Here is a 27,957-nt window from a genome sequence, read left to right on the forward strand (position 1 = left end):
GTCAGAGATGCTGGCGCGATTTGGACGGCGCTCTGGACAGGCGAGGGGGATCCCGGGTGAGCTAAGCTGCGCCTTCCGCCACAGCGATTGTTTCTGGCACCTAGGCCTGGCGTGAGGGGCGAGGGTGTCAAGTGAAGGCTTCGGTCGCCTTTTGAAATGGGCTCCGCCAGCCGGACATCGTGGCGCACGCTTGTAATCCCAGCATTCGGGAGGCTGAGACCGAGGAACGCTACTTAGGCCCTTTGCAACTAACTGAGATCCGACTTCAAACTAAAGAATAAAATATAGAGCTGGGGGTGCCGCTCGGAAGTAGAATGCCCCTGTGTTCTATCCCCAGTACTGCAAAAGAAAAAAGAAATAGGCTCCACTAAGTGAAAGCATCCCCAGGAAGCATCCTTGGACTCGTTAGATGCTTTTGCCTCCAGATGAATGGGTGGAAGAGGGAAAAGGGGAAACAGAATGTTAGAGATGCTCAGCTGACCTGGTGGTCAGAGCCCCACCAGTTCCAGTCCCTAGAGGGTGGTGATTTTTTAACTGGGCCCTTAAGCCTCAGTATTTACTGAGTGACTTGGAATATCTTTTGGAAATACTAGTGACTTCTTCACACTCTCAGCTCTCCTGCATAGCTGCTGAATGGTCTTTACTCATGTCTCTGAAGGGAATGTCTCAGTTCCCACTCTCCACTGTAAAGTGATGGTGAGAGACCGTCTCTGAGTCAAATGCTTTGGCAAGAGTGTAAAGGAAATGTCATGCTCCTTAAGGTACTGCAATTCAGATGACTTGTAAAATTTGATTTTGTAATAGATAAGTGGGACTTTTTGTCTTTCTTTTCCTCTTTCTTTCTTTCTTTTATAAACTGGGGGTTGAACCCAGGGGCATTCTACCTTGAGCTACATCTCCAGCCTTTTTTTTTTTTTTTTTTCGTATTGGGAATGGAACACAGGGGTCTTTTTCCTCTAGGCCACATCCTCAGACCCATTTTATTTTTTAGTTGAAAACAGGGTCTCTCTTCTGAGAGCCTCACTAAGTTGCTGAGGCTGGCTTGGAACCTGCAGTCCTCCTGTCTCAGCTCCTAAGTACTGGGAATAAACGTGTTCCACCACACCCATGCCGACCTTTATTTTGAAACAGTATCTAAGTTGCCGAGGGTCTCACTAAATGGCAGAGACTATCCTCAAACCTGTAATCCTCCTGTCTTGGCCGCTCAAGTACTGGAATTACAGGTATGAGCCACCATACCTGACATAGATAAGTGAGACTTCTAAAAAAAAAAAGTCTCATTTTCAGCTATAGCAGTTTAAATCTGCACATTCCCAGCTACTATTGTTGTCATGGCAACAACTGGGCCCTTGGGAGTCTAAAATATCTTCATGTCATTGAGCATCTGTAGCAATAGCCCTCCTGTGCCTGATGCAGAGGGAGAGACAGCTGTTCTTCCACCAGTGGACCCTAGTGGGTATTTGTGCAGTAAGACCTAATGAAATAGCAGCAGAGTCCTGCCATGTAAAAGCAGAGAGATAGTACCCATGTCATAAATATTTAAAGAGCACAATTAGCTGGGCACAGTAGCACATGCCTATAATCCTAGTACTTAAGAGGCTGAGACAGGAGGCTTCCAGGTTGGAGGCCAGAACACAGAAACAAGAGATCCTATTTTAAAATGAAAATAAAAAGGGCTGGGGGTGTAGCTCAAAAACAGAACATCCAAGCCAGGCGTGGTGACACACGCTTGTAATCCCAGCATTTGGGAGGCTGAGACCACAGGATCGTGGTTCACAGACAGCCTCAGCTACTTAGTGAGGCTTTCCGCAACTTAGTGAGACCCTGTTTCAAAATAAAGAATAAAAAAATTGGGCAGTGGGTGTAGCTTGGAGGTTGAATGCCTCTGGGTTTCATCCCCAGACCCAGACCTGCAAAAAAAAAAAAAAAAAAAAAATAGGGCTGAGGATAGAGCTTGGAGGTAAAATGCCCCTGGGTTTCATCCCCAGTACTGCAAAATAAATAAATAGTTAATAAGTAAACATATAAATAAAAAGGGTTGGGGTATAGCTCAGAGTTAGAATGCCCTGGGTTCAATGTCCAGTACCCACCCCCTCCAAACAAAAGCAACATGTTAAATTCATTTTCTGGAGAGAATGACAGCAGAAACATACCATTTCAGAGCAGCAGTGGAGAAAGTTCAGGTGTCTGGAATCAGTGGAACAAGTTGTAAATCAGACGAGCTGAATTGTCTGTCCAGTGCCTTGTGCTTGGCATCATGTTTTGCACGTGTTGCTTCCCAGGGTGACTTTCACTCTCTAGGATGAGCAACAGGCCGGCTAACATCCTTCAATGAATTCCTTCTTTTATTTTTAACATATATTATTTTTTATTATTATTATTAATTATTATTTTGGTGTTACTGGGGTGGAACCCAGGGGCTTTCTACCTCTGGGCTATATTCCAAGACCTATTTTATACTTTATTTAGAAACAGGGTCTCACTAAGTTGCTGAGAGCCTCACTAAGTAGCTGAGGCTGGCTTTGAAGCTGTGCGATCCTCCTGTCTCAGCCTCCCAAGCGCGGGGATTACAAGCGTGCGCCACCATGTCTGACTAATTAATTCCTTTTCACTTAAACTAACTTGGTGAGTTTGGTTGTTAATAAGAGTATCAGCTGACTAAAAGGTAGGAGCATTTCTTAGAGGAGAGCTGTTAACGAGCTCCACGGTATCACTGAGGGTGTCTTTGATTTCATACAATATCATACTCTCTCATGTTCAAAATATGGAAATAAGGAAATATATTCACTCATGACAGACATTCCAGACTTTAGCACAAGTGAGATCATGCCCTAAATTCTCTTTTTGTTTCTTCTTTGCAGTTTATACTAACAGCTTCACCCGAGACTGGCTCCTCTTGTGGTCAGAGAATGTCTTTCTATCTGCCTTTCTTATTCATACCCAGCTGGAGAGTGTCTCAGGTGGCTCCCCCTGAAGAACTTTTCTAAAAGTCACAAATAGCCGGGCATGGTGGCACATGCTTGTAATCCCAGTACTTGAAAGGTTGAGATAGGAGGATCACAGGTTCAAGGCCAGCTTCCACAACTTCATGAGGCCCTCTGCAACTCAGTGAGACTCTGATTCAAAATAAATAAATGGGAGTGTAGCTCAGAGGTAGAATGCCTCTGGGTTCCATCCCCAGCATGTGTGTGTGTGCGTGCATGCACACACACACACACACACACACACACAAACATACCAAAAAAGTCACAAATAAACCTTGTGTCCTACTTCTAAGATCATTTGAGAAGTAATTATCGACAGGGAGATGCAAATGCTATCAAACTAATTCGACTCACCCCAAGACTATGTCAGTTCTTCACGTTGTACTTCTGCTGCTCAGTGGGGCAGGAGTTAGTACAGTCATCACAGTGTCTCCAACCCTCAAAGATGGCATTTATCCATGGGTATCACCAAGGTTATCCATTTATACACCGGTTAACTTTGAAATTATATGGTTAACTCTGAAAATGCTTTTATGACAACCTATTAAAATAGGTATTATTGACCTCAACTTTAAAGATAAGGATACCAGGGTTCCAAGAAGTTAAATGACTTACTCATGGTCACATAGTTAGGAAATGACCATACAAGGACTCAAACATATCTTTTGGTTTCAAAGCTTTTTTCCCCCACTTAATCTCAGCTGATCTTCATATAACAAGGGTACATTAAATATCTGAAATAGTTTTCAGGTATCAGCTGGGTGCAGCAGCAAACACCTGTAATCCCAGTACTTGGGGGGCTGAGACAGGAGGATTGCAGGTTTGAGGCCAGCCTCAGCTACTTAGTGAAACTCTGTTTCAAATTAAAAAGTAAAATAGGCCTGGGGGCATATCTCAGATGTACAGTGCCTCAGGGTTCAGTTCCCCGTATCACACATAAAGAAGAATACTGAAAACAATTTCCAGATACAATGCCAATACAGAAATCTCTGAGAAAAATTACACAAACCCTTCCTGAAAGTCTTTAATAATTATTTTTAAATTTTTATTAGAATTAAAGAACTGTGAGGAAGATGAAGTTCTATATCCACCTCTTCTACCTAGCAAAGTAGATCTCCGGCAAGTCACCATAATTCCACAAAATGAATGGAAAAGAATTCAGGATAGCCTCGACTGCTTGACAAGAGAAGCAGCAGCTCTTCGTGCAGAAAGAAAGGCAAAGAAAGATATGCATTTCCGATCCCAAGAAGTCGTAAAACACTGGACTAACACATATGCAGTAAGTATTGGTCTTCCAGACATGTACAGGAAGGGGGAGGAAGCACATGAGGTGCTCTGTGGATGTGTATTTCTATAACCCTGAACCTCAGTGATGTGCAATTACAGTGCACCAATAAGAAAAGTCTGTTCATATATATTAGTCTTCCAGGTGCACTGTACATTTACTCTGCTTGCTTATCTGCTTTCCTTCTTTCTTTTCTCTTTCCTCTCTCTTTCATGCTTTTGTTTCTCTTCCCTCTCTTTCTTTACTTTCTTCTTTCTTTTTCTTGTACTGGGGATTGAACTCAAGGATACTCTACCTTTAAGCTCCCAGCCCTTTTTACTTTTTGCTTTGAAACAGGGTCTTGAGCCGGGCGTGGTGGCGCACGTTTGTAATCCCCGTGCTTGGGAGGTGGAGACAGGAGGATGGCGCAGGTTCGAAGCCAGGTGCGCTGGTGTAAGAGACCCTGTCTCAAAAATATAAAATAGGTCTCGGAGTGTAGCCCGGAGGTAGAAGGGCTTCCAGGAACCCCAGTACCACACACACACACACCAAAAAGAAAAAGAAAAAAGAAACAGGGTCTTGCTAAGTTTCTGAGAGTTTAACTGAATTGCTATGGCTGTCCTTGAACCTTGCAATCCTCCTGTCTCAGCCTCCCAAGTACTGGAATCATAGGTGTGCTTCACCTTCCTGGCTTCCCACACTCATTATTACAATTAAGATAATGAACATATTCATTACCCAAAAGTTTTCTCATGTCCTATTTTTTATTTTCTGGTACTGGTGAATATCTTTAAATAAACTAATTTCCTACTGGTCTATCTACTTTGGTGTGGTATCTGTTCATATCTTTAGCCGTGTGTGTGTGTGTGTGTGTGTGTGTGTGTGTGTGTGTGTGTGGTGCTGGGAATTGAATCAACCAGGGGCATTCTACCACTGAGCTAAACCCTCAGCCCTATTTTTCTTTTAATTTTATTTTGAAACAGGGTCTGCCTAGGTTGATGAGTCTTTCACTACTTGCTGAGATGGTCCTTGAACAAAGTACTGGAATTACAGATGTGTACCACCATGCTTTTTTTTTTTTTTTGCCTGTTTTTGGTGGCACACACCTGTAATCCCAGTACTTGGGAGGCTGAAACAGGAGGAGCACAGGTTCAAAGACAGCCTCAGCAACATGGTGAGACTGAAGGTAGAATGCCTTCAGGTTCAGTCTCTAGTAAAACATGAGAGAGACAAGAGAGACGAGGGAGAGAGAGAGAGAGAGAGAGAGAGAGAGAGAGAGAGAGAGAGAGAATAGAGATGTACAAAGGGAGAACACTTGTATGACTAAGGCCCTGGTTTGATTGTGAATACCCCCCCCCACAGACACACATTAACTCCAAACTGTAACCTCAGATTTATTCATGAAATAGACAAATATAAGTCAGGCAAAGTGGCAAACTCCTGTTAATCCCAGTACTTGGGAGGCTGAGACAGGAGAATCGCAGAAGATCGTGGTTTGAGAACAGCCTCAGCTACTTAGCAAGGCCCTTCACAACTCAGTGAGACCCCGTTTCATAAACCGGGCATAGTGGCGCACACTTGTAGTCCCAGCATTTGGGAGGCTGAGACAGGAGGATTGTGGTTCATGGACAGCCTCAGCTACTTAGTGAGGCCCTCTGCAACTCAATGAGACCCTGTTTCAAAATAAAGACTGGAGCCAGGCGTGGTGGCGCATGCTTGTAATCCCTGCGCTTAGGAGGCTAAGACAGGAGGATCACACAGGTTCAAAGCCAGCCTCAGCTACTGAGTGAGGCTTTTAGCAACTTAGTGAGACCCTGTTTCCAAATAAAATATAAAATAGGTCTGGGAGCATAGCCCGGAGGTAAGCCCCTGGGTTCCACCCCCAGTACCACCAAAATAAATAAATAAACAAATAAAGACTGGGTTTCATCCCCAGTACTTAAAAAAAAAACAAACCCTAAAACATAGGGCTGGAGGTGTAGTTAGGAGGTACAATGCCCCTGGGTTTCATTCCCAGTACTGCAAAAATAAATAAATAAATAAATAAATAAATAAATATTTTAAAAATTTGCTTTTTTAATATATAGGGGCTGAAAGAACAGAAACTTAAAGCCAAAAAGAAGCGTGATGAAGAAATTGAGGCAGAAAGACAAATTCTTGATGTGGAAGAAGAAATATACAAACAAGGAGAAAGAAAAAAGGCCATTGAACGCGCAAAGCAGTATCAGTTTTACCAGACAGAAAGAGTGAAAAACTTCCATGTACTATTTGGATTTTTTTCTATTTATTCATATACCTATTTAACATACTTAGTAAATTAGACATTATTTTCTTAAAATATTCCAATTTTTTTTGTAGTCAGGACTTCATCTTAGTAGAGTTTTGAAGGAACGTGATGCCCAAATTGAATTCCAAAAGAATAAGATAAAAACAGATAAAAAATGGGAGGAAGAATTGAAACTCAGCATTGAAAAGTCTTTTAAAGAAGAGCAAGAAAAGGCAGAAAAACAGCACAGAGAAAGAATGGCTCTGGCTAAGGATCATCTAAAGCAGTATGTATACACAGATGCCTGTCTTTGTAACTTCCTCTTTTTCTTATAATGAATATGCTTCGCCCAGGATAAAAGTCATATATGGTAAAATACTTAGTAGAAAAAGTAAAAACTGGGATCTGGGTGTGGTGGTGCACCCAGGGCTTGAGAGGCTGAGACAGGAGGATCTAGGTTTGTGTGGCCAGCCTCAGCTACTTAAAGAGGTCCTTCACAACTTAGAAACAGTGAGATCCTGTTTCAAATTAAAAAATAAAAAATAGAGCCGGGCGTGGTGGCACACGCTTGTAATCCCAGCATTTGGGAGGCTGAGACCAGAGGATTGCAGTTTGTGGGCAGCCTCAGCTACTTAGTGAGGCCCTCTGCAATTCAGTGAGACCCTGTTTCAAAATTAAAAATAAAAATGTCGGGCGTGGTGGTGCTTGCTCGTAATCCCCACACTTGGGAGGCTGAGGCAGGAGGATGGCACAGGTTTGAAGCCAGCCTCAGCTACTTAGTGAGGCTCTCAGTAACTTAGTGAGACACTGTTTCCAAAAATAGGTCTGGGAGTATAGCCTGGAGGTAGAAAGCCTCTGGGTTGCACCCCCAGTACCACACACACACAAAAAGAATTTTAAAAAATTGGGCAGGGGGTGTAGCTCAGAGGTCAAATGCCCCTGGGTTCCATCCCCATGCCCGAAAAAAAAAAATAGGACAGGGGGTGTAGTTTAGAGGTTGAATGCCCCTGGGTTGCACCCCTAGACCTACAAAAAAATAAAAATAAAATAGAGGTTGAAGGTGTAACTCAGGGGTAGAACGCCCCTGGATTTAATCACACACATACACACACACACACACCATACACACACACATTTGCTCTCACACTCTGTGTGTGTGTGTGTGTGTGTGTGTGTGTGTGTGTGTGTGTGTGTTTTAGTAGTAGGGATGGAACTCAGGCGCCTTCTACCTCTGGGCTACACTCCAAGATCTATTTTTATTTTTTGTTTGGAAACAGGATCTCTATAAGTTTCTGAGGCTGCCTTCAAACCTGTGATCCTCCTGTCTCAGCCTCCCAAGCGCTGGGATTACAAGTGTGCACCATCACACCTGGCTATTTTTTTTAAAGAGCATAAAGCTGCATAACCACCACCTAAGCCAAGCCGTTTCCATGACCCTCACACATTTCCTCGTGCCACTTTTCACCAAGCTCTCTTCCAGCCCATTTCAGACATGGAGCTACTGGTACACTTTTTTCCCTTGAGCATATATATGCACATTATATAAAACTAAATTGAATTAGCAGCATCATTTTATTACATGCCTTTATTACTCACCTGTATGTCATATATATGTACTTTCACATTTATATATATACAATTGCTTCCCGAGATCACAAGCGTCAGGGCTGGGAGTGGAGCTCAGTGGTAGAGTATTTGCTTGGCATCATGAGGCTCTGAATTTGATCCCCAGCACTGCAAAAAAGGAAAACAAAATCACAAATATCTAAGTGACACAGATGTCAATTCTCAGGACACATATTTTGAAAATTGGGTAGCCTTCAGTTATTCCAGTCCTTTGTAAAAAAGAAGAGGAACTTTTGGATTTATTGTAATTTTTTTATTTGGCAGTGTAGGGATATCAGGGTTTTTGCAGGTCAGAGGCAGAGCCATTGGCGGAGAGAGGCATGCATTTTGACTATGAGTCACCTGCACAATTAAGAGGTCAATTAAGAGTACAGCAGAGCCGGGCGTGGTGGCCCACGCTTATAATCCCAGCATTAGGGAGGCTGAGACAGGAAGATCGGTTCTTGGCCAGCCTCGGCTACTTAGTGAGGCTCTCTGCAACTCAGTGAGACCCTGTTTCAAAATAAAGAATGAAATATAGGGCTAGGTGTAGCTTGGAGGTAGAATGTCCCTGGCTTCTATACCTAGGACCACAAAAAGAAAAAAAGAGTACAGCAGAGATAATAACACTTGGCCCCCATCCACAAGGACAGAGACCACTGCAAGGAAGAAGTAGAGGAATTTACACTGGTTTCAACATGTGATGAACGCCTTAGTTCATCAAAGATGGACATCTTTGTTCATCACACTTTGAAACTAGCGTAAATTCCTCTACTTCTAGGCTGTATCAGCCATCAGTATATGTGTGCATGTATGCATGCGTGTGTGTGTGTGTGTGTGTGTGTGTGTGTGTGTGTGCATGTGTTTATTACTAGGGAAGGAACCCAGGGAACTCTACACTGAGCTACATTCTCAGCCTTTTTTTTTTTCCAGTACTGGGGATGAAACCCAGGAGTATTCTACCTCTGAACTACACCCCCAGCCCTATTTTTTAGTCTTTTTTTTTTTTTTTTTGTGTGTGTGTGTGTGTGTGTGTGTGGTACTGGGGTTCCTGGAAACCCTTCTACCTCTGGGATACACTCCCAGACCTATTTTATTTTTTTTATCTTATTTTATTTTTTTAATTTGGAAACAGGGTCTCTGAAGCCAGCAAGGCTGGCTTCAAACTTGTGCAATCCTCCTGTCTCCGCCTCCCATGCAGGGGAATTACAAGCGTGCGTCGCCATGCCTGGCTTAGTCTTTTTATTTTTGAAACAAGTTCTCACTGAGTTTCAAAAGGCTGCGCTAAGTAGCTAAAGCTGTCCGTGAACCAGGATCCTCCAGTCTCTGCCTCCCAAAGGCTGGGATTAAAAGTGTGTGCCACCAGGCCTGGCTTGTTCTTCTTTCTTGAATAGTTAAACTGTATTAAAAGGCCAAGTTTCAAAATAGGCTATTTATTCATTCATTCTTAGTATATTCAGGCTGGGAGGTACACACTTGTAATCCCAGCATTTGAGAGGCTGAGATGGGCAGATTGTGGACAGCCTCAGCTACTTGGTGAGGAGGCCCTTTGCAACTCACTGAGACCCTGTTTCAAAATCAAGAATAGAAAATAGGCCTGGGGATGTAGCTCGGCAGTAGAAAGCCCCTGGGATCCATTCCCAATACTGAAAAAAAAAAAAAGTATATTCATTCACTCGTTTGTTGAAAAGACATCATTTGTCAGCCACTATTCTAGCCATTGAGACTAATGAAGAATATGATGCAGTCTTCCCCAGGAAGTCTAGGAAAGGAGGTGCAGAAACTGACCAAAGAAGGGCAACATCAGGGGAATGGCTGGGGCAGTTAGTGAAGGGAAGGAGGCTGAAGGAGTCATAAAGAATGTATAGTAGAGCCAGGCGCGGTGGTGCACGCTTGTAATCCCTGCGCTTGGGAGGCTGAGACAGGAGGATCACGCAGGTTCGAAGCCAGCCTTAGCTACTCAGTGAGGCTTCCAGCAACTTAGTGAGACCCTGTTTCCAAATAAAATATAAAATAGGTCTGGGAGTATAGCCCGGAGGTAGGAAGCCTCTGGGTTCCACCCCCAGTACCACCAAAAAAAAAAAAAAAATGTATAGTAGAGAGCCGGGCGTGGTGGCTCACGCTTGTAATCTCAGCATCCGGGAGGCTGAGACAGGAGGATCGCGGTTTGCGGACAGTCTCAGCTCCTACTTAGTGAGGCCCTCCGCAACTTCGTGAGACCCTGTTTCAAAATAAAGAATAAGCCGGGCGTGGTGGCGCATGCTTGTAATCCCCGCACTTGGGAGGCTGAGACAGGAGGATCACACAGGTTCGAAGCCAGCCTCAGCTACTTAGTGAGGCTCTCAGCAATTTAGTGAGACCCTGTTTCCAAATAAAATATAAAATAGGTCTGGGGGTATAGCCCGGAGGTAGAAAGCCCCTGGGTTCCACCCACAGTACCACAATAAATAAATAAATAAATAAATAAATAAATAAATAAAAAAGAATAAAAAAAATAGGGCAGGAGGTGTAGCTCGGAGGTTGAATGCCCCTGGGTTCCATCTCCAGACCCACAAAAAAAAAAAGAAAGAAAGAAAGAAAAAGAATGCATAGTAGAAATAATGCTATAAACCAGGCATGGTGGCACACGCTTGTAATCCCAGCATTTGTAAGGCTGAGACAGGAGGATCATGGTTCACGGACAGCCTTAGCTACTTACTGAGGCCCTTTGCAACTCAGTGAGACCTGTTTCAAAATAAAGAACAAAAAAAATAGGGCTGGGGGTGTAGCTCGGAGGTAGAATGCCTCTGGATTCTATCCCTAGTACTGTAAAAAAATAAAAATAAAAATAAAAATAAATAAATAAAAGAAATTATTACACAAAATTGCCAATTTTGATTTCAAAAACTTGTGGGGAGGTGAGGGTATGGGGGGGCCAGTGGGGAAGGCAACAAGAGCTGGGTGCATATATTTTTCTAACACTCTATGCCCCAATATAATGTAAAATTACAAAGCATCTCCAGGCGTGGTGGCTCACGCTTGTAACCCCCGCGCTTGGGAAGCTGAGACAGGAGGACTGCGCAGGTTCGAAGCCAGCGTCAGCTGGTTTAAGAGACCCTGTTTCCAAATAAAATATAAAATAGATCTGAGAGTGTAGCCCAGAGGTAGAAGGCCTCTGGGTTCCATCCCCAGTACCACCCCCAAAATATTATATATATATATATATATATATATATATATGTATATATATATATATATATATATTGTATCAAATAAAAACAGAAAAAAATTAGAATACTATGATGAATCTTTTGGCAAGTAAATGCAAAAGGTGTGTGGAAACGTGGAATGGTGAGCCAGTATAGACGAGGATTTTCAGAAGAGGCTGGCTCTTGTGTTTAATTCTGAAGAATCAGCAGGAATAAGACAGGCAAGAGTGGAGGTGTAGAGGACTTTAAACAGAGGACATAGTGTGCTAAAAGCCCCGAAGTGAGCCGGGCGTGGTGGCACAGCCTGTAATCCCAGCACTTGGGAGGCTGAGACAGGAGGATCGCGCAGGTTCGAAGCCAGCCTCAGCTGGTTTAAGAGACCCTGTTTCCAAATAAAATATAACATAGGTCTGGGAGTGTAGCCCAGAGGTAGAAGGCCCCTGGGTTCCATTCCCAGTACCACCAAAAAAAAAAAAAAAAAAAAAAAAGTCCCGAAGTGAGAGAGAGAATTGTGGCCTGTAATTTGCATTTCTTTGTGATGAAAATAATTAAAATATGGGCCGAGCATGGTGGCACACACTTGTAATCCAGCATTCAGGAGGCGGAGACCAGAGGATCTCAGCACTTTGTGGACAGCCTCAGCTACTTAGCGAGGCCCTTCACAACTCAGTGAGACCCTGAAAAATAGGCCTTGGGGTATAGCTTGGAGGTAAAATGCCCCTGGGATTCATCTCCAGGACCTAAAAGAAAAGAAAAATAGAATTAAAATATGGCTTTTGCCCAAATAATCTCATCCCAAATTGTATCAGACCATGAAATGCGTGGCCTACAGAGCACATCAGGGACTGGTCCTCTCTAACTTCATCTCTGTGTTGGGGCAAAAGGTCCTGGCGATGGGACCCAGGGGCATTCTACCTCTGAGCTACACCCCCACTCTATACATTTTTGCTTTATTTTGTTTTGTTTTGAAACAGGGTCTCACTAGGTTTCTGAGTCTTGTGGCATTGCTGAGGCCATCCTCAAATCTGTGGTCCTCCAGTCTCAGCCTCCCAAGCGTTGGCATTACAGTCATACACCACCATCCCTGGCAGGATAGATTCTTTTACTTGGCGGTCACATCCGCATCCCATCTGTGCCAGGGCAGTGGGGGAGGTTGTGGGAAGGTCAAGGAACAGGCCCAGAGACCACATGTGAAACCTAGGGTTTATTGCAGAAAAATTCCAAGAGACCAGTGGTGCACCTGGGAGAGTCCAGTTCTGGATTGTTTGAATTTGTTTTAGTCATTGCTATTTAATGTCTATTCTTCAAAGAAACTCACAAATTCTTTCCTACAGCTTCAAATCACCCCAGGTTAGAATCTAATTCGTTTCTTTAAATGTGTACTATTTTATGCTTTGCTTTCAGCTGTGCTTATGTTTTTAATTTAGAATAAAGGAGCATGAAGAGGAAGAAGAAAGAAGGAGAAAACACGAAGAAAAAGATGCCGAGGAGATAAAGCGACAGAATTTATTATATGAAATAGAAATGAAAAGAAAACTAAGAAAGAAAAAGGAAGAGATGCAAGAAAGCAGGAGACTATATTTTGTAAGTTTGTTGAATAAAAAAATTAAAACTAATAGGCAGGTTGGTGCGGCTTTAACAAGTCTTTATTACAAAATCAGTAGGAAATAGAGAAGGAAAAAGCAGCATGCTGCCCCACATGCTGGACAGCCCGGAAAGGGAACTCTGGCCCCTTTTTGGGACCCCAGCCTTTAAATAGATTTTGTATTGGTATCTTATCAGCGTTACCAAGGCAATGGGCTAGTAACTTATTCCTTCAGCAGGTGGTGCCTCTTTGTCTCCAGACAGTGCACTCACTAAGTGCAGGGGTCAGTCATCTACCTGGCCTTTGCCTTTATTGTATTGGGCAGTATTGGTTGCTCATCAACTAGGGCGCTTTGAAGCCACACACAGAGTTTACCTTTCTTACTCCCAGGCCAGGTCACAGAGGACAGGAGGGAGACAGAGGCACTGATGGCCTCTATATAGTTTAGGGCTAAAGGCTTCAATTGACTCTGAGGCTTTTACTATAGGTTAATCATTAGAATGAAGGGCAAAGACTGAGGGGAGCTCTGCATTGTAACAGCTGCCGCCCCCTCCCTGCCTGAGTGCCTGCGCGGCACCCAGGCTCTGACTACTATTTACATTTTGGAAATTAGTAATAAAACAATTTTCCAATACCGGCATATCAGCTACTTAGTGAGGCCCTCTGCAACTCAGTGAGACCCTGTTTCTATTTTTCTTTTACTTTTTCTTTTCTTTTCTTTTTTTTGTGGGTCTGAGGATGGAACCCAGGGACATTCGACCTCCAAGCTATACCCCCTGCCCTATTTTTTATTCTATTTATTTATTTATTTTTGTGGTACTAGGGTTCCTGGAAACCCTTCTACCTCTGGGCTACACTCCCAGACACCTATTTTTTTATATTTTTATTCCTGGAAACCCTTCTACCTCTGGGCTACACTCCCAGACACCTATTTTTTTATATTTTTATTTGGAAACAGTGTCTCTTAAGCCAGCAAGGCCAGCTTCAAACCTGCACGATCCTCCTGTCTCCGCCTCCCAAGCGCGGGGATTACAAGCGTGCGCCACCACGCCCGGCACTCTTTATTTTTTTTTTTGAAACAGGGTCTCGCTAAGTTGCAGAGGGCCTCACTAAATAGCTGAGGCTGGCTGTGAACTGTGATCTTCATGTCTCAGCCTCCCAGATATAGGGATTACAATCGTGCGCCACCAACCTGGTAAATAGCATTTTTGTTTCTTTTCATTTTGTCTCGTCTATTGTTTTATTTTATTTATTTATTTATTTGGTAGTACTTAGGGATTGAACCCAGGGATATCTACCTCTGAGCTATACTCGCAGCCCTATTTTTTATTTATTTATTTATTTATTTTTTGCAGGTCTGGGGACAGAACCCAGGGGCATTTGTCCTCCAAGCTACATCCCCTGCCCTATTTTTTATTCTTTATTCTGAAACAGGGTCTCACTAAGTTGCAGACAAGTAGCTGAGGCTGTCTGCGAACTGCGATCCTCTGGTCTCAGCCTCCCGAATGCTGGGATTACAAGCGTGCGCCACCCTTATTTTTTAATTTTTATTTTTTTAGTTTGAAGCAGGTCTCACTAAATTATGGAGGGCCTCACTAAGTAGCTGAGGCTGGCTTCGTACCTCTGATCCTCCTTCTCAGGGTTCCAAGTACTGGGATTACAAGCACAAACACCACATCCAACTCATCTATTGTTTAGAACCTTTTTTTTTTTTTTTTTTGCGGTACTGGGGATGAAACCCAGAGGCATTCTACCTCCAACCTACACCCCCAGCCCTATTTTTTATTCTTTATTTGAAACAGGGTCTCATTGAATTGCAAAGGGCCTCACTAAGTAGCTGAGGCTGTCCACAAACCGCGATCCTCCGGTCTCAGCCTCCAGAATGCTGGGTTTACAAGCATACGCCACCATGCTGGGTTCTGATAAATATTTCTGAATCAGTTCTTTAAGTTAAAAAATATTCTCTCAGCTGGTGTGGTGGCGCATGTTTGTAATCCCAGCATCTGGGAGGCTGAGACCGGAGGATTACGGTTCATAGACAGCTGCAGCTACTTAGTGAGGCCCTCCGCAACTCAATGAGACGCTGTTCCAAAATAAAGAATAAAAAATAGGGCTGGGGGTGTAGCTCAGAGGTCAAATGCCCCGGGTTCCATCCCCAGTACCACAAAAAGAAAAAAAAAGATTCTCTTATAAGGAGAGGACTAAAAAACATATAATAAGAAGCCCAAAATAATAGTAGCATAATCAATTAGAGGCTTAAAGTGCAGGCATACTCACTTGAGAGTAAACACGGACTGAGGCACTTTTTTTCTTTCTTTTCTTCTTTTTTTTTTTTTTTAGTGAGATTGAATTGGGGCTTTCTACCTTCAAGCTACACCCCCAGCCCTATTTTATTTTTATTTTGAAACAGTGTTAGTAGGTTGAGGAGAGTCTCACTACTTGCTGAGGCTGGCCTCAAACCTGTGATCCTCCCTTCTCATCTTCCCAAGTACCAGGATTACAGGCATGAACCGCCATATCTATATTTATTTTTTATTTTGAAACAGAGTCTTGCTAAATTGCTGAGACTGGCCTTGAACCTGTGATCCCCCTGTCTCACTCAGCCTCCCAAGTGCTGGAATTTCATGGTGTGGGCCACCATGCCTCACATTCTGACCATTTCTTTGGGATAAATTTCAAGGAGAGAAATAACTAGGTGAGAAGATGTGCCACGTGACAGATTCCTGTTGGATACTGAGATGTTTAAACGTGCTTTTCTTTGTAGTAAGATTGTGTATCTATTTCCCCAAGGAACACATGCACGATAAAGATGTCATCAAAGCTGTAGAGGAGCAGCAGCAGGAGGAGGAAGATGAAAAGATTAGAAAGTTTATCAAAGCAAAAAAGTGTCTTGCACAAATGAGGAAAGAAAAAGAAGCTGAAACACAGAGGTGGGACTTAAAATAATTTGTAGGATTAATAAGGTGTCTGAAATTGTTTTACAATAAATCAGAAATTGTGATATGAGGTGCTGGGCATGGTGGTGCATGCCTGTAATCCCAGTACATGGAAGGCTAAGAAAGGAGGATCACAAGTTCCAGGCCAGCCTCAGCAACTTAGTGAGCCTCTGCTTTAAAATAGAAAAGGTCTAGGGAGATAGCCCGGAGGTAGAATGTGCCTGGGTTCAATTCCCAGTATGAACATACGTACAGACATACATACATTCATACAAACATACATACATAAACACATGTATATGTAAGTAGGCTGGGGGTATAGCTCAGAGGTAGAATGCACCTAACTCCAATCCCCATTACTAAAAAAAAAAAAAGAAAAATTAGGCTGGGTGTGGTGACACACGCATGTAATCACAGCATTCAGGAGGTGAAGACCAGACAGCCTCAGCCACTTAGCAAGGGCCTTTGCAACTCAGTGAGACCCTGTTTCAAAAGTAAAAAAGATTAAAAAATAGGTCTGGGGGTGTAGCTCAGAGGTACAATGCCCCTGGGTTCCATCCCAGTATTGGAAAAAGAATTATAGTATGAGAATACTCTTTACAATAAAGACTAGGTACGCCGTGGGATACTCAAGGACATCTTTCTGATAAATGGTTGAAAATACTGGTCTGCTCTAGGAAATGGATACGAGCTGAAGAAGGCCTCATGAGCCACTAAGATAGAGCAGTCAGAGCTGTGGATACAGGAGAGCTCACTGAGAGTGACTACTTAAGAAGTGAAGGCGGAATGAGCCCCGGGGAACTGCATATTTAAAGGTCAAGTGGATTTAAAGGTCAGATGGATTGGAGGAGATCAGAGCAGCATCTAGGAAGGAGAGTTTCTGTGAGAAGGGAGCAGTCCCCAGTGTTAGGTCAATAGGGAGACTGAGGCTGGGCTGTGTGGCTCAGTGGTAGAGCAGTTGTTAGCATGTGTGAGGCCCAGGGTTCCAGCCCCAGCCCTGGAAAAAAAAAATGTAAAAGGAAGCCAGGCTTGGTGGCCCACCCTTGTAATCCCAGTACTTGGGAGGCCAAGACAGGAGGATCTCAGGTTCCTGCCAACCTCGGTTACCTGTTCCAAAATAAAAAATAAAAAATAGTGCTGGGAGTGTAGCTTGGAGGTAGAATGCTGCTGGGTTCCATCCCCAGTACTAGAGGGAGAGGGAAAAAAAGGAAAAGGAAACTGAGGAATTAAATGTGATTTCACAAATGAAGTACCCCTCAGATTTATAGGTCATTGCTGCCTGAGTGAGCGGTTTGGGATGGGGTGGAGAGAGGATTGCAGTAGAGGGTGTTCCTCTAGATCATGCTATTCCTGGTGCAGAACTTCTGGTGGTCTCTTCTCAGAGAGTCTTCACTACGCTGCCCTCATTCCCAGTGACCGCACCTGGTGGCTTAGCTCTCCTCTGCTACGACATCCTGCCCCCTTTTCTCACCTACACTAGACTTCTCTCATACACTCTCCAGGAAAGGATCTCTTCCAGAGAACATTTTAGTCTCTCCTTTAACTCTTGCAGATCTGTACTCAAATGTCATATTTTCTTTTGTTTTTTATTTGTTTTGTGGTACTGAGGATGGAAGCCAGGGGCCTTCTACTCCATGCTACACCTCCAGACCTATTTTATATTTTATTTGGAAACAGGGTCTCACTAAGTTGCTGAGAGCCTCACCAAGCTGCTGAGGCTGGCTTTAAACCTGTGATCCTGTCTCAGCCTCCCAAGTACTGGGAAATGTCACCTTCTCATTGAGACTTTTCTTGACCACCTCATTTACAATTGCATTCTCTAGATTAATCATGAAAAAAAAATATACTCTCTGTTGTTGGTCTGCTTTTCACCACAATAACACATACCTTAGATAATCAATTTTAAAAGAGGGAAGTTTTATTTTGGCTCATAGATTTGGAAGTTTCTCTCTCCCTAATTTTTTTATTTTTTTTTATTTTATTTATTTTATTTTTTTTGGTATGTGGTGCTGAGGATGGAACCCAGGGGCATTCTACCTCTGTGCTACACCCCCAGCCCTATATGTTATACTTTATTTTGAAACAGATCTCACTAAGTTATAGAGGGCCTCGCTAAGTAGCTGAGGCTGACCGTGAACCCAGATCCTCCTGTCTCAGCCTCCCAAGTCCTAGGATTACAGGTGTGCTCCACCATGCTCAGCTTTTAATTTTATTTTGAAACAGGGTCTCACTAGGTTGCTGAGGCAGGCTTCGAACCTGTAATTGTCCTCTCAGCCTCCCAGGTATTGGGGTTACAGGCGTGCAGCACCATGCCTGGCTAGATTTGGAGGATTTATTCCATACTTCCCCTGGATTTGGCCCCAGACTATATAATTCATCCAGTCCTTGACCTCAGGAAATTTTTTTTCTTTTTTGGTACTGGGGATTGAACCCAGAGGCATTCTACTTTCAAGCTATATACTTCCTGTTTTATATCTTATTTGGAAACAGGGTCTCACTAGGTTGATGAGAGGCTCACTAATCGCCAACCTGGCTTTGATCCCTAACCTCCTGTCAGGCCTCCCACGTTTTGGGATCACGGTGCGCACCACCACGTGGAAGCTCAAGAAACTCTTCAAGGAAGAAAACAGATACACAGTTCAAGTCACCCAAGTGCTGTGAATATAAATTCCAAGACACATTGCAGTGAGAGGGTGGATGTGTTCAGGATTTCTTTGTGTGTGTGGTGCTGGGGATGGAGCCCAAGGGCCTTCTACCTGTGAGCTATATCCCCAGCCCTATTTTATTTTATTTTATTTTATTTTATTTTATTTTATTTTATTTTTGCATTACGGGGGATGGAACCTAGGGGCCTTCTACCTCTAAGCTACACCCCTAGCTCTATTTTTTATTCTTTATTTTGAAACAGGGTTTCACTGAGTTGCAAAGGGCCTCATTAAGTAGTTGAGGCTGTCTGTGAACCGTGATCCTCCTGTCTCAGCCTCCTAAATGCTGGGATTACAAGCATGTGCACCACGCCCGGCTGCTGTTTTATTTTTTTGTTTGGGAACAGGGTCTCACTACGTTGTGAAGGGCCTCACTAAATTTCTGAGGCTGGCTATTAACACACAATCCTCTTGTCTCAGCTTCCCAAATACTTGAATTACAAGTGTGTGCCTCCGCGCCTGGGTTATTCAAAATTTTGATAAAACTCATTCATTATTCCCTAGATTTTACATTTATTTACTTTTTTTGTGGTACTAGGGTGGAAATCAGGGTCCTTCAACCTCCAGAGTATAACAGAGTATAACCCCAGTCTTATTTTATTTCCTATTTGGAAACAGGTTCTCACTAGATTGATAAATCTGCTTGCTGAGGCTATCCTCGAACTCCTGTTCCTTCTATCTAAGCCTTTCAAGTATTAGCATTACAAGCATGTGCCACCATGCCCAGCCTACTTACTGACTTATTTTTGGTACTAGGGATTGAACCCAGGGACATTCTACCTCCAAGCTATACCCCATTTTTATTTTTTATTTTGAAACAGAGTTTTGCTATGTTACTGAATCTGGCCTTGAATTTGCAATCCACCTCTCTAAGCCTCTCAAGCAGTGGGATTAGAGGCACGTGCTATCATGCCAGGTTTAGGTTTTACTTTTAAAAGGGCTTTTGTAGGTTAAGCCTCCAAGGTTGGATTAAGCAGTTACTCTAATAGAATATTTAATATTATTTTCCAGTGTAGAGAATTTTAATGCCTTTCCCCCATACAATACATCTACTTTCTGTGGATTTTTAGAATATATGTTACTTTATAGTTATAAAAATTAATTTCCATTTGAAACAATAAATGTAAAAAGTCTTCTCTCTTTCTTATTCTTTAGTAGGAATGGAATTCAGGGGCCTTCCACCTCTGGGCTACACCCAGCCCTGTTTTATTTTTTATTTTTATTTTTTTGGTAGTACTAGGGGTGGAACCCAGAGGCTTTCTCCGAGCTATACTCCCAGACCTTTTTTATATTTTATTTGGAAACAGGGTCTTGCTTAGTTGCTGAAAGCCTCACTAAGTAGCTGAGGCTGGCTTCGAACCCGTGTGATCCTCCTGTCTCAGCCTCCCAAGCGCGGGGATTACAAGCGTGTGCCACCATGCCCGGCCTTTTTTATTCTTTATTTGGAAACAAGGTCTTGCTAAGTTGCTGAGAGCCTCACTAAATTTCTGAAGCTGACTTCAAACCTGCGATCATCCTGATTTAGCCTCCCAAATACTGAGATTACAGGCCTGTACCACCACACCCAGCTATAAAGGGTCTTCTCTTATATTGTGGAGAAGACTAGAAAATGTAAGCTGGGCCTGGTGGCACATGCCTATAATCCCTGTACTTGGAAGGCTAAGACAGGAGGATCGCAGGTTCCAGAGGTAGAAAAGCCCCTGGGTTCCACCCCCAGTACCACACACACACACACACACACACACACACACACACACACACACACACACAAATAAATAAAATGACTCCTTGTAATGGTTCCATTACAAATTTGTTCGTAAAGTTTGACAAGTATTGTTAATTTTTACAGGCTAATGGAGGAACGGAGAGAAAGAATAAATAACTTCCTGAGTGAACTAATGAAAGAGAAACTTGATAACGAAGATATGATTATTGCTAGAGATATTGCAGAAGCTGAGGCTGAATGGGAGAAACGAGAAAAAGAAAAACATGAAAAAAGCCAAGCAGATTTAAAAGCAATTGCAGAACACAGAGCCATTGTGGTAAGCATTTAAATCATAACTAGTAAAACAAAGTCAAATTTAAGCCAGGTATGGTGGCACATGCTAAAAAAAATAAGTTTTTTTTTTGTGTGTGTGTGTGGTACCGGGGGTGGAACCCAGGGGCTTTTCTACCTCTGGGCTACACTCCCAGACCTATTTTATATTTTATTTGGAAACAGGGTCTCACTAGGTTGCTGAGAGCCTCACTAAGTAGCTGAGGCTGGCTTCGAATTTGTGGGATCCTTCTGTCTCAGCTTCCCAAGCGTGGGGATTACAAGCATGTGCTACCACACCCAGCAAAAAAAAAATTTTATAGATGCAAAATAATAACCTTCTGTTTTAGAAGCATTTTAATATATAGATTGTTATTTAATTAATATACTATTTATTTAAAATTTTTTTTTACCTTTTTTTGGTACTGGGGATGTAACTCAAGGGCATTCTACCTCTGAGCTATCCCCAGCCCTAATTTTTTATATTTTATTTTGAACCAGGGTCTCACTGAGTTGCAGAGGGCCTCACTAAGTAGCTGAGGCTGGCCATGAACAGGGATCCTCCTGTCTCATCCTCCCGAATGCTGAGAGTACAAGCATGCACCACCATGCCCGGCTTTATTTAAATATTTTAAAGACAAACGAAGTAAAAGTTATGCAGTTACATTTTGATATCTCTTAATCTACTGAAGAAATTTACTTCCTATGTTACCATCATGACATTTGGTTTTTTTTTTTTTTTTTTGGTGGTACTAGGGTTTCTGGAAGCCCTTCTACCTCCGGGCTACACTCCACTCCCAGACCTATTTTATACTTTTTTTTTTTTTTTTTTTTTTTTTTTTTTTAGAAACAGGGTCTCTTAAGCCAGCATGGCTGGCTTCGAACCTGAGCGATCCTTCTGTCTCCGCCTCCCAAGCTTGGGGATTACAAGAGTGTGCAGCTAAGCCCAGTGACCATCATGACATTTGAATTGGAAAGTTTAGCCAGGTGCAGTGGTGCATGACTGTAATCCTAGTACTTGGGAGGCTGAGACAAGAGGACTGCAGGTTCAAGACCAAATTTGGCAAATTAGTGAGACTTGCAGCAACCTTGTGAGACCTCATTTCAAAAATATAAAAACTGGCTTGTAGGTAGAATGCCTCTGGGTTCAAGCTCAGTAGCATTTTCATGCACACACACATAAAATTTTAAACTGAGCTGGGTGTGGTGGCGCACACTTGTAATCCCTGCCCTTGGGAGGTGGAGACAGGAGGATTGCAAAGGTTCGAAGCCAGCCACACTGGCTTAAGAGACCCTGTTTCCAAATAGAAAAAGTATAAAAATAGGTCTGGGAGTGTATCCTGGAGGTAGAAGGGTTTCCAGGAACCCCAGTACCACCAAAATAAATAAATAAATAAATAAATAAATAAATAAATAAATAAATAAATACTGAGCCTGGCGTGGTAGCACAGTAATCCCAGTACTTGGGAAGCTGAGACAGGAGGAATGCAAGCTTGAGGGCAGCCTCAGCAATTTAGGGAGACCTTTTTTCCAAATTAAAAATAAAATAGGGTGAGGGGTTCAGAGGTAGATTGCCCTTGGGTTCTATCCCCAGTATCTCTCTCTAACACACACACACACACACACACACACACACACACACACACACACACACACACACAAACTGGTACCAGGCGTGGTAGTGCATGCTTGTAATCCCAGCATTTGGGAGGCTGAGACAGAAGGATCGCGGTGTTCGGGGGACAGCCTTCGCTACTTAGGCCCTTTGCTACTCAATGAGAGCCTGTATCAAAATAAAGAATAAAAAATAGGGCCGGAAGCTGGGCTTGGTGGCGCATGCTTGTAATCCCAGCATTTGGGAGGCTGAGACTGGAGGATCAGGGTTCAAGGACAACCTCAGCTATTTAGTGAGGCCCTTTGCAACTCAGTGAGACCCTGTTTCAAAATAAAGAATAAAAAGTAGGGCAGGGGGTGTAGCTTGGAGGTTGAATACCCCTGGGTTCCATCCCCAGACCCGCAAAAAAAAAAAAAAAAAAAAAAAAAAAAAAAGGCCGGGGTATAGCTCAGAGGTAGAAAAGTACCCTAGTACCAAAAAAAAAAAAGGTAAAACTAGTTTTAACTTTTTCTCTTTGCTTTTAAAAATTGCAGATGAAAGATAAAGAAGAAGAAGAAAAGCAAAAGAAAATAGAATCCAAAGAACAATTGTTGGCTATCCTGAAAGCAGATCAGATTTTCTCGGAGCTTGAAAAGGAGAAAAAACACAGAGCTGATAAAGAACTTCGGGAAGTTCAAGATGCCCATATTCTACAAATGGTAATTATTAATAAATATTTACAATAATTATCAAAAAATATGTAATACAGAACCGGGCGTGGTGGCACACGCTTCTAATCCCAGCATTATGGAGGTTGAGACAGGAGGATTGCGGTTCTCGGCCAGCCTCAGCTACTTAATAGACCCTCTGCAATTTAGTGAGACCGTTTTAAATAAAGAATTAAGAAAAATAGGGCAGGGGGTATAGCTCAGAGGTAGAATGCCTCTGGGTTCCATCCTCAGACCCACCAAAAATAAATAAATAAATAAATAAATAAATAAATAAATAAATATGTAATACAGAATTCATGCTAGTTTTCAGGTTGATTGGAATCTAATGTGTTTCCATTTTGAGGTAAGAACTATTATCAGCATTAATAGAAGAAGGGCAGAGGCCAGTGCACTGCTGCATTCCAGTGATCCCAGCTAGTCTGGAGGTCAAGGCAGGAGGAGCACAGCCTGAGTGATTTAGTCAGACCCTGACTCAAAATAAAAAATGAAAAAGAGCTGGACATGGTGGTGCACCCCTGTAATCCCAGTACTTATGGGAGGATTTCAGGTTCAAGGCCAGCCTCAGCTACTTGGTGAGGCCGTCCACAATTTAGTGAGACCCTGTTTTAAAACTAGAAAAATAAACTGGGCATGGTGGCACATGCTTGTAATCCCAGTACTTGGGAGGCTGAGACAGGAAGATCACAGATTCACAGCCAGCCTCAGCTACTTAATGAGGTCCTCCACAACTTAGTGAGACCCTGTTTCAAAATAAAGAATAAAAGATCAGGTTGGGGGTATAGCTTGTAGGTAGAATGCTCCGGGTTCAATCTCTAGTACTGCAAAAAGAAAAAAAAAAAAAAAAAAAAAAAAAAGAATATAAAACAGGGCCGGGTATATAACCTGGAGGTAGAATGCCCCTGAGTTCCATCCCCAGTACCACTGAGTACCTAAGTAAGTATATAAGTAAGTAAGTAAATAAGTAAATAAATAGGCCTTGTGTGGTGGCACACAATTGTAATCCCAGTTCTTGGGAGGCTGAGACAGGAAGTTCACCCAGATTTGAAGCCAGCCTCAGCTACTTAGTGAGGCTCTCAGCAACTTAGTGAGACCCTGTTTACAAATAAAGTATAAAAATAGGTCTGGGAGTATAGCCCAGAGGTAGAAAAGCCCCTGGGTTCCACATGCAGTAACACACACACACATATGCACACACGCACGCACACACGCACGCACATAAGTTAAAAGATGAGTAGAGGATCTGGCATCAAATCATTTGTAATGAAACTTTCTTCCAAAATGGCAGCACCATTATCCATGCCTACCAGCCCTATGTAGAAGCACAAGTTGCTCTATATCCCTGCCAAAATTTGGTATTGTCCTTCTGTAATGTTAACTTTCTAATGTAGCAATATCTAGTGGCTTACTTTGAATTTCTATAAAGGCTAAAGATGGTGAACATCTTTTTGTGTCTTTTCTAGACATTTTTATGACTTATTTTGGGTAGTGTCTATTCAAACCTTTTTCCCTCTTCTTCCTTCCTTCCTCCCTCCCTCCCTCTTTCCTTCCTTTCTTCTTTCCTCCCTTCTTTCCTTCTTCCTTCCATCTGTACTGGGGATTGAACCAGAGGCACTATACCACTGAGCTACACCCCCAGCCCTATTTTATTTTTTATTTTGAAACACAGTCTCACTAAGCTGCAGAGGTATAGTTGATGAGGCTAGCCAAGAACCTATGATCCTCCTATCTCAGCCTCCCAAATACTGGGATTAACAAGCATGTGCCACCACATCTGACACCACCATGCCCGGCTCTCCAGATGTTTTTTAAATGTTTTATTTTAAAACAGGGTGTAAATTTCTGAGGTTCATCCTAAATTGCTGAGGCTAGCTGCAAGACTGTGATACTGCTCTCTCAGTTTTCCAAGTACTGGGATTGTTCTGAGTCACCATACCAAACTTAAATTGAATATTTATTGTGTTAAAATATACATAACAAGGCTTGGTGTACACACACTTGTAATCTCAATACTTGGGAAGCTGAGACAAGAGGATTGCAGGTTTAAGGCCAGCCTCATAGTAAGGACTTGTTTCAAATAAGAAATAAAACAATGCTGGGGCAGAGCTCAAAGGTAGAAAATCTCTGGATTTAATCTTCAACACCACAAAAATAAATAAATAAGCTGAGCGTAGTGGTGCATGCTTGTAAACCTAGTTCTTGGGAGGCTGAGACAAGAGGATCTCAGGTTTACAACCAGCCTCAGCTACTTAGTAAGGTTCTTCACAACTTAGACCCTCTTTCAAAATAAAAAAATAAGCTGGGCGTGGTGGTGCATGCTTTTAATCCCAGTATTTGTGAGAGTAAAACAGGAGGATCTCAGTTCACAGACAGTCTCAGCTACTTAGTGAGGCCCTCCACAACTTAGTGAGACCCTATTTCAAAGTAAAGAATAAAATATAGGGTTGGGGTGTCATTTGAGGGTAGAATGCCCCTGGGTTCCATCTCCAGTACTGCAAAAATTATAAATAAATAAAAAATATAAGTAAATAAAAATTGAGCTAGGAGTGTAGTTCAGAGGTAGAATGCTCCTGGGTTTCATTCCTAGTACCACACATACACAAAATAAATAAATAAAAATAAATAAAAATAAGAGCTGGGGATGAAGCTCATAGGTAGAAGGCCCTTGGGTTAAATCGCCAGTACTACCTGAAAATAAAGTAGTTTTGTCTTGTTTCTAGAAGTCTAGTAATATTTCTTTTGAATTACCTTTCATATGATATAAAGTAAGGATCAAAGTACATTTTTATACAAATATTCAATTATTTCAAAACTATCTGATAAAATATATTTTCTAACAATGAATTACTCTGGTTTAAAAATCAATTGACCTTGCTGGGCGTGGTGGCGCACGCTTGTAATCCCAGCTCTTGGGAGGCTGAGACAGGAGGATTGCACAGGTTTGAAGCCAGCCTCAGCTACTTAGTGAGGCTCTCAGCAACATAGTGAGACCCTGTTTCCAAATAAAATATAAAATAGGTATGGGAGTATAGCCCGGAGGTGGAAAGCTTCTGGGTTCTACCCCCAGTACCACCCACACCCACACCCACACCCACACCCATCAATTGACCAGCAAGCATCCAGGCATGGTGGCACATGCCTATAAGCCTAGTACTTGGGAAGATTGTGGGTTCAAGGACAGCCTTGACAACTCAGTGAGACTCTATGTCTTTTCTTTTCTCTCTTTTTTTTTTTTTTTGTGGTTCTGGGGTTCCTGGAAGCCCTTCTACCTCCGGGCTACACCCCCAGATCTATTTTTAGGTTTTTATTTGGAAACAGGGTCCCCTAAACTAGCGTGCGGGGCTGGCTTTGAACCTGCGCGATCCTCCTGTCTCTGCCTCCCAAGCGCAGGGATTACAAGCGTGTGCCATCATGCCCAGCTTAGTGAGACTCTATTTCAAAATAAAAAATAAAATAGAGTTGGAGGTGTCACTGGGGATCAAACCCAAGGGCATTCTACCTCTAAGGTGAAGCTGCAATCCTGTCTCAGCCTTTCAAGTATTGGGGTTATAAGGGTGCACCACCACACCTGGCTGTGTACTCTTAGTTTTTTTTCTTTTTGCAGTACTGGGCATGGAATCTAGGGGCATTCTACCTCTGAGCTACTCCCCCAGCCCTATTTTTATTCTTTATTTTTAAACAGTCTGAGTTGCAAAGGACCTCACTAAGTAGCTGAGGCTTGGCACAAACTGTGATCCTCTTGTCTCAGCCTTCCAAATGCTGGGATTACAAGCATGCGCCACCATGCTTGGCCTGAACAGTATATTTTGTAAACAACTTGTCAGTTTTTTTTGTGTGTGTGTGTATGGTACGGAGTATTGAACCTTTTTCTTTCTTCTTCCTCCTTCCCTCTTCTCTTCCTCTTTCCTCTCCTCTCTCCCCTTTCTTAGTTTAGAAAGGATTCCAAGCTTAGTTGCCTTTTAGTCTAAATTTTGTGCATTTAACTATTTTGCTTTATTGTTTTTTGGAGATGAATTACATAAGGCTAGTAATTAAGGTAAATAATAATAATAATAATAATAATAATAATTATTATTATTATTATTATTTTGCAGTACTGGGGATTGAACCCAGGGGCATTCTACCTCTGAGCTACATGTTCATCCATATTTTTATTGTTTCTTTTGAAATGGTCTAAGTTGCAGAGGGCCTAAGTAACTGAGGCTTGAATCCAGATCTTCCTGTCTCAGCCTCCCAAGTATTAGGATTACAAGCATACACCACCACGCAGGGCTAATGGATTTTTTTTTTTTAATGTGGTACTGGGAATGGACCCAGAGGCTTTTTACTTCTGGGCTACACTCCCAGACCGGTCTTTTAAAAAATATATTTGGAAAGAGGGTCTCCTACAATGCTGAGAACCTCACTAAGTAGCTGAGATTGGCTTTGAATCTGTGTGACCCTCCTGTCTCAGCCTCCCAAGTACTGGGGTTACAAGCGTGAACCACCACGCCTGGCTTAATTAAGGTAAATTTTACTGAGCTACTTTGAGAATACTTCTGAGAGGTACAGGAGAGTTTCTGAAATCAATGACAGCATATAGCTGTCAAATCAGAATGTGCAGAATATCAATGAGTTTAAGAAATTGTACCTACACCTTCAAATTCTACATATATCTAGAAGGTTGATGTTCTTAACCAATATTAAATTGTATTTTTCTTTTTCAAATAGGCCAAAAATAAGTTTAATGCAAAACAAGAAAAACAAGCAGAATTAGACTATTGGAGACTTACTGAAACTCTTGCAGCTGAAAAGGAGAAAGAATTTCAGAATTATGCCAGAGAAGTAATTGAACTTGAATCTACACCAACAAATAAATATATCTATCCTCTTGTAAAAGCAGTACAGGAAGGACCTGGAGGTGGCCGTGGACCAGCTTTAGTGGACAGAGGTGGATTAAGACCAAGCTATCAAGCAAACGATATTACTGGGGTACAGCTCCCTTTTTTTAACTCTCAGGGATCAAAATATAATGATTTTCAGAAGTCTAAAAAAAGGCTGGGTTTTACATGGTAAAAATTTTAGATT

General features: G+C 42.4%; 1 protein-coding gene across 1 annotated transcript; it reads left to right on the forward strand.

Annotated features, from left to right (window-relative positions):
• Positions 1-7: 7 nt before the first annotated feature.
• Positions 8-27,945, forward strand: CFAP210 (cilia and flagella associated protein 210; the record flags this gene model as incomplete). Its single annotated transcript, XM_080689680.1, has 9 exons — positions 8-56; positions 4,037-4,263; positions 6,336-6,509; positions 6,607-6,800; positions 12,735-12,891; positions 15,683-15,822; positions 20,383-20,575; positions 22,717-22,881; positions 27,601-27,945. The coding sequence occupies 9 exons, from the start codon at positions 8-10 to the stop codon at positions 27,943-27,945; spliced, it is 1,644 nt and encodes a 547-aa protein (XP_080545806.1).
• Between the last annotated feature and the right edge of the window lie 12 nt (positions 27,946-27,957).

Source organism: Muscardinus avellanarius (genome assembly GCF_963383645.1).
Source record: "Muscardinus avellanarius genome assembly, chromosome: 2".
Lineage (NCBI taxonomy): Eukaryota > Metazoa > Chordata > Mammalia > Rodentia > Gliridae > Muscardinus > Muscardinus avellanarius.